Source organism: Mya arenaria, chromosome 10 (assembly GCF_026914265.1).
Source record: "Mya arenaria isolate MELC-2E11 chromosome 10, ASM2691426v1".
Classification (NCBI taxonomy): Eukaryota; Metazoa; Mollusca; class Bivalvia; order Myida; family Myidae; genus Mya; species Mya arenaria.
The window spans coordinates 44,597,184-44,609,553 of NC_069131.1; the positions used below are offsets into that span (position 1 = coordinate 44,597,184).

At 38.2% G+C, this 12,370-nt stretch overlaps 1 protein-coding gene across 6 annotated transcripts in view; it reads right to left on the bottom strand.

Moving 5' to 3' along the window:
• Positions 1-12,370, bottom strand: part of LOC128206426 (oxysterol-binding protein-related protein 1-like) — a 131,565-nt gene that overhangs the window by 107,306 nt on the left and 11,889 nt on the right. For all 6 annotated transcript variants that reach the window (XM_052908851.1, XM_052908846.1, XM_052908848.1 and 3 more), the window contains exons 12-15: positions 11,696-11,818; positions 9,405-9,492; positions 6,805-6,911; positions 6,071-6,248 (exon numbers count right to left, since the gene is read on the bottom strand). In XM_052908851.1, the coding sequence (XP_052764811.1) occupies positions 6,071-6,248; positions 6,805-6,911; positions 9,405-9,492; positions 11,696-11,818 (496 nt within the window). The remainder of the gene's footprint in view (positions 1-6,070; positions 6,249-6,804; positions 6,912-9,404; positions 9,493-11,695; positions 11,819-12,370) is intronic.

Consider the following 12,370-nt stretch of genomic DNA (forward strand, 5'->3'; position numbering starts at 1 on the left):
ACCAATACTGGCACTTATATGGATCACTACCAATACTGGCACTTATATGAACCACTACCAATACTGGCACCTATATCGATCACTACCAATACTGGCACCTATATGGATCACTACCAATACTGGCACCTATATGAACCACAAACAATACTGGCACTTATATGGATCACTACCAATACTGGCACCTATATCGATCACTACCAATACTGGCACTTATATGGATCACTACCAATACTGGCACTTATATGGATCACTACCAATACTGGCACCTATATGAACCACTACCAAAACAGGCACTTATATGGATCACTACCAATACTGGCACTTATATCGATCACTACCAATACTGGCACTTATATGGCTCACTACCAATACTGGCACCTATATCGATCACTACCAATACTGGCACTTATATGGATCACTACCAAAACAGGCACTTATATGGATCACTACCAATACTGGCACCTATATCGATCACTACCAATACTGGCACTTATATGGATCACTACCAATACTGGCACTTATATGAACCACTACCAATACTGGCACCTATATGGATCACTACCAATACTGGCACTTATATGGATCACTACCAATACTGGCACCTATATGAACCACAAACAATACTGGCACCTATATGGATCACTACCAAAACAGGCACTTATATGGATCACTACCAATACTGGCACCTATATCGATCACTACCAATACTGGCACTTATATGGATCACTACCAATACTGGCACCTATATGAACCACTATCAATACTAGCACTTATATGATCCACTACCAATACTGGCACTTATATGGATCATTACCAATACAGGCACTTATATGATCCACTACCAATACTGGCACCTATATGAATCACTACCAATACTGGCACCTATATGAATCACTACCAATACTGGCACTTATATGAATCACTACCAATACTGGCACTTATATGGATCACTACCAATACTGGCACTTATATGAACCACTACCAATACTGGCACCTATATGAATCACTACCAATACTGGCACCTATATGAATCACTACCAATACTGGCACTTATATGAATCACTACCAATACTGGCACTTATATGGATCACTACCAATACTGGCACTTATATGAACCACTACCAATACTGGCACCTATATCGATCACTACCAATACTGGCACCTATATGGATCACTACCAATACTGGCACCTATATGAACCACAAACAATACTGGCACTTATATGGATCACTACCAATACTGGCACCTATATCGATCACTACCAATACTGGCACTTATATGGATCACTACCAATACTGGCACTTATATGGATCACTACCAATACTGGCACCTATATGAACCACTACCAAAACAGGCACTTATATGGATCACTACCAATACTGGCACCTATATCGATCACTACCAATACTGGCACTTATATGGATCACTACCAATACTGGCACCTATATCAATCACTACCAATACTGGCACTTATATGGATCACTACCAATACTGGCACTTATATGAACCACTACCAATACTGGCACCTATATCGATCACTACCAATACTGGCACTTATATGGATCACTACCAATACTGGCACCTATATGAACCACAAACAATACTGGCACCTATATGGATCACTACCAAAACAGGCACTTATATGGATCACTACCAATACTGGCACCTATATCGATCACTACCAATACTGGCACTTATATGGATCACTACCAATACTGGCACCTATATCGATCACTACCAATACTGGCACTTATATGGATCACTACCAATACTGGCACCTATATCAATCACTACCAATACTGGCACTTATATGGATCACTACCAATACTGGCACCTATATGAACCACAAACAATACTGGCACCTATATGGATCACTACCAATACTGGCACTTATATGGATCACTACCAATACTGGCACCTATATCGATCACTACCAATACTGGCACTTATATGGATCACTACCAATACAGGCACCTATATGATCCACTACCAATACAGGCACCTATATTAACCACTACCAATATTGGCACGTATATGATCCACTACCAATACAGGCACCTATATGAACCACTACCAAATACTGGCACCTATATGGATCACTACCAATACAGGCACCTGTATGGATCACTACCAATACTGGCACTTATATGAACCACTACCAATACTGGCACCTATATGGACCACTATCAATACTGACACCTATATGGACCACTACCAATACTGGCACCTATATGGATCACTACCAATACTGGCACCTATATGGATCACTACCAATACTGGCACTTATATGGATCACTACCAACACTGGCACTTATGTGGATCACTACCAATACTGGCACCTTCATGAACCACTACCAATACTAGCACCTATATGGATCACTACCAATACTGGCACCTATATGGATCACTACCAATACTGGCACCTATATGGATCACTACCAATACTGGCACCTATATGGATCACTACCAATACAGGCACCTATATGAACCACTACCAATACTGGCACCTATATGGATCACTACCAATACTGGCACCTATATGGATCACTACCAATACTGGCACCTATATGAACCACTACCAAAACAGGCACTTATATGGATCACTACCAATACTGGCACCTATATCGATCACTACCAATACTGGCACTTATATGGATCACTACCAATACTGGCACCTATATCGATCACTACCAATACTGGCACTTATATGGATCACTACCAATACTGGCACTTATATGAACCACTACCAATACTGGCACCTATATCGATCACTACCAATACTGGCACTTATATGGATCACTACCAATACTGGCACCTATATGAACCACAAACAATACTGGCACCTATATGGATCACTACCAAAACAGGCACTTATATGGATCACTACCAATACTGGCACCTATATCGATCACTACCAATACTGGCACTTATATGGATCACTACCAATACTGGCACCTATATCGATCACTACCAATACTGGCACTTATATGGATCACTACCAATACTGGCACCTATATCGATCACTACCAATACTGGCACTTATATGGATCACTACCAATACTGGCACCTATATGAACCACAAACAATACTGGCACCTATATGGATCACTACCAAAACAGGCACTTATATGGATCACTACCAATACTGGCACCTATATCGATCACTACCAATACTGGCACTTATATGGATCACTACCAATACAGGCACCTATATGATCCACTACCAATACAGGCACCTATATTAACCACTACCAATATTGGCACGTATATGATCCACTACCAATACAGGCACCTATATGAACCACTACCAAATACTGGCACCTATATGGATCACTACCAATACAGGCACCTGTATGGATCACTACCAATACTGGCACTTATATGAACCACTACCAATACTGGCACCTATATGGACCACTATCAATACTGACACCTATATGGACCACTACCAATACTGGCACCTATATGGATCACTACCAATACTGGCACCTATATGGATCACTACCAATACTGGCACTTATATGGATCACTACCAACACTGGCACTTATGTGGATCACTACCAATACTGGCACCTTCATGAACCACTACCAATACTAGCACCTATATGGATCACTACCAATACTGGCACCTATATGGATCACTACCAATACTGGCACCTATATGGATCACTACCAATACTGGCACCTATATGGATCACTACCAATACAGGCACCTATATGAACCACTACCAATACTGGCACCTATATGGATCACTACCAATACTGGCACCTATATGGATCACTACCAATACTGGCACCTATATGGATCACTACCAATACTGGCACCTATATGGATCACTACCAATACTGGCACCTATATGGATCACTACCAATACTGGCACCTATATGGATCACTACCAATACAGGCACCTATATGAATCACTACCAATACAGGCACCTATATGAATCACTACCAATACTGGCACCTATATGAACCACTATCATAACTGTGACGTCTAGGAACCACTATCGTGACTCTTGACCATACTGCCACATATAGGCACCAATATCATTACTGCGATCTATAGGTACCACTATCATTACTGCGATCTATATGCATCACTATCATTACTGCGATCTATAGGTACCACTATCAATTCTGTGGACCATACTGCCACATATAGGCACCAGTATTATAACTGTGATCTATTGGCACCACTATTATAACTGCGATCTATAGGCACCACTATCATTACTGCGATCTATAGGCACCACAGTTGTGTTCCTGAATTATACTGCCACCTAAAGGCACCAGTATCATTACTGCGATCTATAGGCACCACTTTTATTACTGTGATCTATAGGCACCACTATCATTACTGCTATCTATAGGCACCACAGTTGTGTTCCTGAATTATACTGCCACCTAAAGGCACCAGTATCATTACTGCGATCTATAGGCACCACTTTTATTACTGTGATCTATAGGCACCATAGTTGTGTTCCTGAATTATACTGCCACCTAAAGGCACCAGTATCATTACTGTGATCTATAGGCACCACTTTTATTACTGTGATCTATAGGCACCACTTTTATTACTGTGATCTATAGGCACCACAGTTGTGTTCCTGAATTATACTGCCACCTTAAGGCACCAGTATCATTACTGTGATCTATAGGCACCACTATCATTACTGCGATCTATAGGCACCACAGTTGTGTTCCTGAATTATACTGCCACCTAAAGGCACCAGTATCATTACTGCGATCTATAGGCACCACTTTTATTACTGTGATCTATAGGCACCACTATCATTACTGCTATCTATAGGCACCACAGTTGTGTTCCTGAATTATACTGCCACCTAAAGGCACCAGTATCATTACTGCGATCTATAGGCACCACTTTTATTACTGTGATCTATAGGCACCATAGTTGTGTTCCTGAATTATACTGCCACCTAAAGGCACCAGTATCATTACTGTGATCTATAGGCACCACTTTTATTACTGTGATCTATAGGCACCACTTTTATTACTGTGATCTATAGGCACCACAGTTGTGTTCCTGAATTATACTGCCACCTTAAGGCACCAGTATCATTACTGTGATCTATAGGCACCACTTTTATTACTGTGATCTATAGGCACCACTATCATTACTGCTATCTATAGGCACCACAGTTGTGTTCCTGAATTATACTGCCACATGTAGGCACCAATATCATAACTGCGATCTATAAGCACCACTTTTATTACTGTGATCTATAGGCACCACTATCATTACTGCTATCTATAGGCACCACAGTTGTGTTCCTGAACCATACTGCCACCTAAAGGCACCAGTATCATAACTGCGATCTATAGGCACCACTTTTATTACTGTGATCTATAGGCAGCACTATCATTACTGCTATCTATAGGCACCACAGTTGTGTTCCTGAACCATACTGCCACCTAAAGGCACCACTATCATTACTGCGATCTATAGGCACCACTATTATAACTGTGATCTATAGGCACCACTATCATTACTGCTATCTATAGGCACCACAGTTGTATTTCCTGAACCATACTGCCACAAATACGGCCACATTTCGGTACCACTAAGTGTAGAAAGCATGTGAATTATGGGAATTACATGTACATAAATTCCTTTAATCAACCTTAAACTAATCTTTCAATTCAAATTTTGTTGTTATAAAAAAAAATATTATTCATAATGCAGATCTAATATTGATTAAAAGTTTAGATGACAAAATATTTTTTATTTATAATTACAAAAACAAATACAAAAATATCTTTCCGCTTGTATCTTATCCCAAAAAGATTTCATTTTTTTTCATAACAACACTCTTTCATTTTGTCTCAGTCCCTTTATCACTCAAAAAATATTTTAGCAAAGTAATAGGCGTTTCTACAAATAGGTCTAACAGCATCAAACAAAAGCTTTAAAGCGACTATTTTCAAAAACTATTGAGCTTATTATAGACAAAGGTAGACACTATTGCACGTATCAGCCCCAAACATTTACAACACCAGTGCTTAGACAATATGGTGGCTCTTATGTAAGCTAAAAATAAGTAGGTACCAATATTGTCATCGTCATCACAGTCGAAGAACTCTTCATCATCTAATGAAAATGACCTAGCCCGCACGCTGTGAGAATATGAACGCTCCAGTTCATGATGTTCAATTGCCAGGGCATGTAATGATTCTTCCAGTATTCTGTTCTTTTCTTTTAACTCATGCTGTTCTTTTTCTCGGTACTGAAAAATAAAATAAAACATGCATGACAGAGGTAACATAGGTGTTAGATTTGAAAGAACCTACCAGAACATGACTGGTATGCTTTCTAGATATAAAATACCGAGCAGCATCTTATTAACCAAGATGATGTATAATTGCTTTTCTGAATCAATAGTTCTGAATTGTAATAATATCTATTTCATAAGTAGATAATCATAACAGTTTAATTGGTCAGTGCAGACCCAGACTATAAACTTTGCAAGTAAACCCTTCAATTCAGATTGTGACATCAACTTTTTTCATCCAAAATTCTAGATCATACAATATTTTGTCAAATACATTGGCACCTTCAAATTACTTGATTATCTACATTTGTCCCTTTTTGCTATTTTTTATTGAATGTATTAACTACAAGTAATCATTATTCTTAATGATTTAACATTGAAATATTGTTTAATCTGACATGTGACAATTAAAATGCTGATCTTCAAAAAGAAGTACCGGTAAATCAAAATAAAATTGGGGGCAAAAAAAATCTGAAAAGCCTAAATAAATAGGTAAATGGGTAATTTAAACCTGTTCTTCTTGCATATAGATGATAAGGCACTTTGACAATGTGTTGTACATGTCACGGGAATACGTTATTGTCTTCTCTAATTCTGCTGTCAACTTGTCGACATTGTCTGAAATTCAGAAGCTGTAAGTTTCACCAAAGTCAAAAACATAACCAATTTACAAACAAAAATCCCCAGCATTGTAATTAAGTTAAAACTTATTTATTTCACAATGAAAATGAAACAAGTAGTCTTAACAGCATTATACTATGCATGTTTCATTGTATGATGTTCACAAAAAAAGAGTTGAGTATCCAGTAAAAAGCGACCTGGTAAAAAGCAATTGAACTCATGTGCCCAGGGCCGGTGTTCATAAAACATCTTAAGGCATTGCCTTACATGATCCATTTTTGTAATGTACATATTCCACTGGTGATATTATAATTTCTGAAAGACTTTATTTTTATTGACTTTATTTCAATAAGACTGGATGAAAACCCTGCACTGTGCAAACCTGTAATGCATAATTTAAAGCTAGCAGTTTGAAACCCCTGCACTGAGCAAACCTGTAATGCATAATTTAAAGCTAGCAGTTTGAAACCCCTGCAAGGTGCAAACCTATAATGCATAATTTAAAGCTAGCAGTTTGAAACCCCTGCACTGTGCTAACCTATAATGCATAATTTAAAGCTAGCAGTTTGAAACCCCTGCACTGTGCTAACCTATAATGCATAATTTAAAGCTAGCAGTTTGAAACCCCTGCACTGTGCTAACCTGTAATACATTCAAAATAGCTAGCATTTTGAAAACCCTGCACTGTGCTAACCTGTAATACATTCAAAATAGCTAGCATTTTGAAAACCCTGCACTGTGCTAACCTGTAATGCATTCATAAAAGCTAGCAGTTTGAAACCCTTCACTGTGCTAACCTGTTATTCATTCATAAAAGCTAGCATTTTGAAACCCCTGCACTGTGCTAACCTGTAATGCATTCATAAAAGCTAGCATTTTGAAACCCCTGCACTGTGTTTACCTGTAATGCATACCTTTAAGCTAGCATTTTGAAAACACTGCAATGTGTTAACCTGTAATGCATTCATAATAGCTAGCATTTTGAAACCCCTGCACTGTGTTAACCTGTAATGCATTCAAAATAGCTAGCATTTTGAAAACCCTGCACTTTGCTAACCTGTTATGCATTCATTAAAGCTAGCATTTTGAAACCCCTGCACTGTGCTAACCTGTAATGCATTCATTAAAGCTAGCATTTTGAAACCCCTGCACTGTGCTAACCTATAATGCATTCATTAAAGCTAGCATTTTAAAACCCCTGCACTGTGCTAACCTGTAATGCATTCATTAAAGCTAGCATTTTGAAACCCCTGCACTGTGCTAACCTGTAATGCCTTCATAATAGCTAGCATTTTGAAAACCCTGCACTGTGCTAACCTGTTATGCATTCATTAAACCTAGCATTTTGAAACCCCTGCACTGTGCTAACCTGTAATGCATTCATTAAAGCTAGCATTTTGAAACCCCTGCACTGTGCTAACCTGTAATGCATTCAAAATAGCTAATATTTTGAAAACCCTGCACTGTGCTACCCTATAATGCATTCATTAAAGCTAGCATTTTGAAAACCCTGTACTGTGCTAACCTGTAATGCCTTCATAATAGCTAGCATTTTGAAAACCCTGCACTGTGCTAACCTGTAATGCATTCAAAATAGCTAGCATTTTGAAAACCCTGCACTTTGCTAACCTGTTATGCATTCAAAATAGCTAGCATTTTGAAACCCTGCACTGTGCTAACCTGTTATGCATTCAAAATAGCTAGCAATTTGAAAACCCTGCAATGTGCTAACCTGTAATGCATTCAAAATAGCTAGCATTTTCAAAACCCTACACTGTGCTAACCTGTAATGCATTCAAAATAGCTAGCATTTTGAAACCCTGCAATGTGCTAACCTGCAATGCATTCATTAAAACTAGCATTTTGAAAACCCTGCAATGTGTTAACCTGTAATGCCTTCATAATAGCTAGCATTTTGAAACCCCTGTACTGTGTTAACCTGTAATGCATTCAAAATAGCTAGCATTTTGAAAACCCTGCACTTTGCTAACCTGTTATGCATTCATTAAAGCTAGCATTTAGGAAACTAATAAACCATGAGCTTACCTGGGTGCATTTAAGAAAGCTAGCATTTGGTAAAATGTGTGCTAACATGGATGAATTAATGTAAGCTAGCATTTGGGGAAACATGTGCTAACACAGATGCATTTATTAAAGCTAGCATTTGAGAAAACATGTGCTAACCTGGGTGCATTTATTCAAGCTAGCATTTGGGAGGTCATGTGCTAACATGGTAGCATTCATTATAGCTAGCAACTGGGAAAACGTGCACTTTGCTAAAATGTCTTTCATGCAGGAAATGATTGGGATTGATAATACATATAAGTCATTGAATAACCGGTTTGTTAGAACATCTTCAATGCTCATAAATGCTTATAAAGAACCTGAAATGATGGCTTATACCGCATTAACATCTAGAAAAAGAGTGTTAATAAAACATTTAAAAGGCGCATATCCAATCAAAATCAAAATAAAGAGTGTTTTTCATACTATTCTGTGTGAGGTTGTTGGCTGAGGTTACAAAATTGGACAGCTGGCCGACATGGTGCTCTAAAACATCTTTGTGAGCCAGGGCTACCTGTAAATTGGACATAAATAATCATTTTCTACTTTTTTGTACTTTGTCAAACTTCCTTATAGAATGGACCAAACTTGGATAAAGTTTTTCAGAAAATTCTGCCAGCACTCTTCCGCCATACACATAACTGCTCTTACAGTTCTTGAATAATACGATACAATATTTATACCAAAACAAGAGCTGTCACAGTATGTGATGAATGCCCCCGAATGTGATATTGACCTATGTCAGTACATTAAAAAGGGAAGAAAATTGCAATGGAATGTCCAATTATGTCTAACCAATATGGCTTGTGCATTTGCAAGACCACAGTCATGGATCTATGTCTAACCAACATGGCTGGTGCATTTACAAGACCCCATTGCATTATGTCTAACCAACATGGCTGGTGCATTTACAAGACCCTATTGCATTATGTCTAACCAACATGGCTGGTGCATTTACAAGACCCCGTTGCATTATGTCTAACCAACACGGCTGGTGCATTTACAAGACCCCATTGCGTTATGTCTAACCAACATGGCTGGTGCATTTGCAAGACCCCATTGCATTATGTCTAACCAACATGGCTGGTGCATTTACAAGACCCCATTGCATTATGTCTAACCAACATGGCTGGTGCATTTACAAGACCCCATTGCATTATGTCTAACCAATATGGCTGGTGCATTTGCAAGACCCCATGGCATTATGTCTAACCAACATGGCTGGTGCATTTGCAAGACCCCATGGCATTATGTCTAGCCAACATGGGCGGCACATTTGCATGACTACATGACATTATGTCTCACCAACATGGCTGGTGCATTTGCAAGACCCCATTGCATTATGTCTAACCAACATGGGCGGCACATTTGCAAGACCACTATTTTGGCATTATGTCTAACCAATAAAGCTGGTGCATTTGCGAGACCACATTGCATTATGTCTGTGCCATAGGATTGAAACTCCTCTTCCCATGCTTGACAACAATACAGCGTGGGTCTTGCAAATGCAACATTGCCGAAACGTGTCAAATACATACGGCAGGTTATTTTAAAATGCCTCTGAACATAAAAAATACCACCTATATTTGAGCACCTACACTCTTATGTCCTTATATTGTAAACAAACACTTAGTGCAACCTTGACCTTAGAGGTAGGGACACAATTCTTGCATGCGACATGTCGTCTTGAAATGTCAAAAACATGTGGGAAGTTATTTCAAAATCTGTCCATACAAGAGAAAGTTACAGACCAGACACGAACATCTATACTCTATGTCCTTATATACAGCATTCAATTGTGAATAAACACTAAGTTTGACCTTGAATTTAGGGTTTTGGACACGGGTCTAGCATGCGATACGTCGTTTTGGTATGTCATACACATGTGGCAAGTTATTTTAAAATCGGTCCATACATGAGAAAGTCATGGCCCAGACACTAGCACCTATATTTTATCTCCTTATATGCAGAATTCCACAGTTTTCAAACACTAAGTGTAACCTTAAACTTTAAGGTAGGAACACTGGTCTTGTACAAGACACATGGTCTTCATATGTTGAACACTTGTGGCAAGTTATTTTAAAATCTGTCCATACAAGAGAAAGTTACAGCCCTGATGCGAGAAATTGAGCTGGACACACAAATGTACAAAAGGATGGATGAAAGGATGGTCTGATTTTAATATGCCTACCTTCAATCGCATAAAAATATACTGTACAAATGGATAAGAAATTAACAAGAGCATAGTAAAGTGACACAATTTTACATTTCATATGTTATATTTCAAGTTATATTTGCCAAATTTATACACTATGAAAGGGTAAAAAAGGGTATTTATAAAATGAATATTTTTTATGAACAGGCCCGAATCCTTATGCTGGTGTCTGCCATAAATCAAGCCCGAATCCTTATGCTGGTGTCTGCCATAAATCAAGCCCGAATCCTTATGCTGGTGTCTGCCATAAATCAAGCCCGAATCCTTATGCTGGTGTCTGCCATAAATCAAGCCCGATTCCTTATGCTTGTACTTCCCATAAACAAAATTCAACAAGCACGGCTATATAAAATTGAAAATTGAACCAAGCCAAGGAAGTATTTTACCAGCGCAGGGCTTACAAGCTTGTGCTAATTTTAACCACTACCTATTACAATGGTTGGAGATTCGAGTCTGGTCAGGGTTACACTTGTTGCAAGTGATGTTCCAACAATACAAATACCTTGAGTGCCTCCTGCATGGTGATACAAGGCTCAATCTCAGTGGTTTCCACATGTTTCTGTCTACCCTGGTCAATGTAGTGGGTGTTGTATGCTATGTGCTCTTTTAATGCATTGATCCACACCTGAAGTTATTGATAACATGCATGCAAAAGAGAATCCAAAAAGTCCCAGACTACTTTTACCAATAAAATAGCAACTCCCTTAAAATATGAGCATGCAGCTTTTCAATAGTAATTTTTAAATCATTTTATTATGTATTATTTCATCTCAAAGCCCTATTGCTTCAATAATCAATGCTAAGGATATTATAATACTGGTTATAATGAGGATGTACATATACTGAAACTGCTTTCAATATTTAAATGACATCATATTTGACCAATCTTTATAATCAAATTTTATGCATACAGCAAAGAATGTCTATACCAATCAAATTATTTATCAAATTTCTCATATGACACAATAATTCAAACATAGACTTGTTATTGAGGCAAACTACATGACCAACATGTTATTGCCAATAGTTAAAGTTTGACATCTGTGTGTTAATTCCACTATTCTTCAGATCAAACCTAAAATTAAACAGCTATAAACATTTTTGTTTCAGTACATCTGAGAAAATGAAATGAATGTATTGTAATGTTTTTCTACAGTGTCTAGTAAGAGTTGTCAGT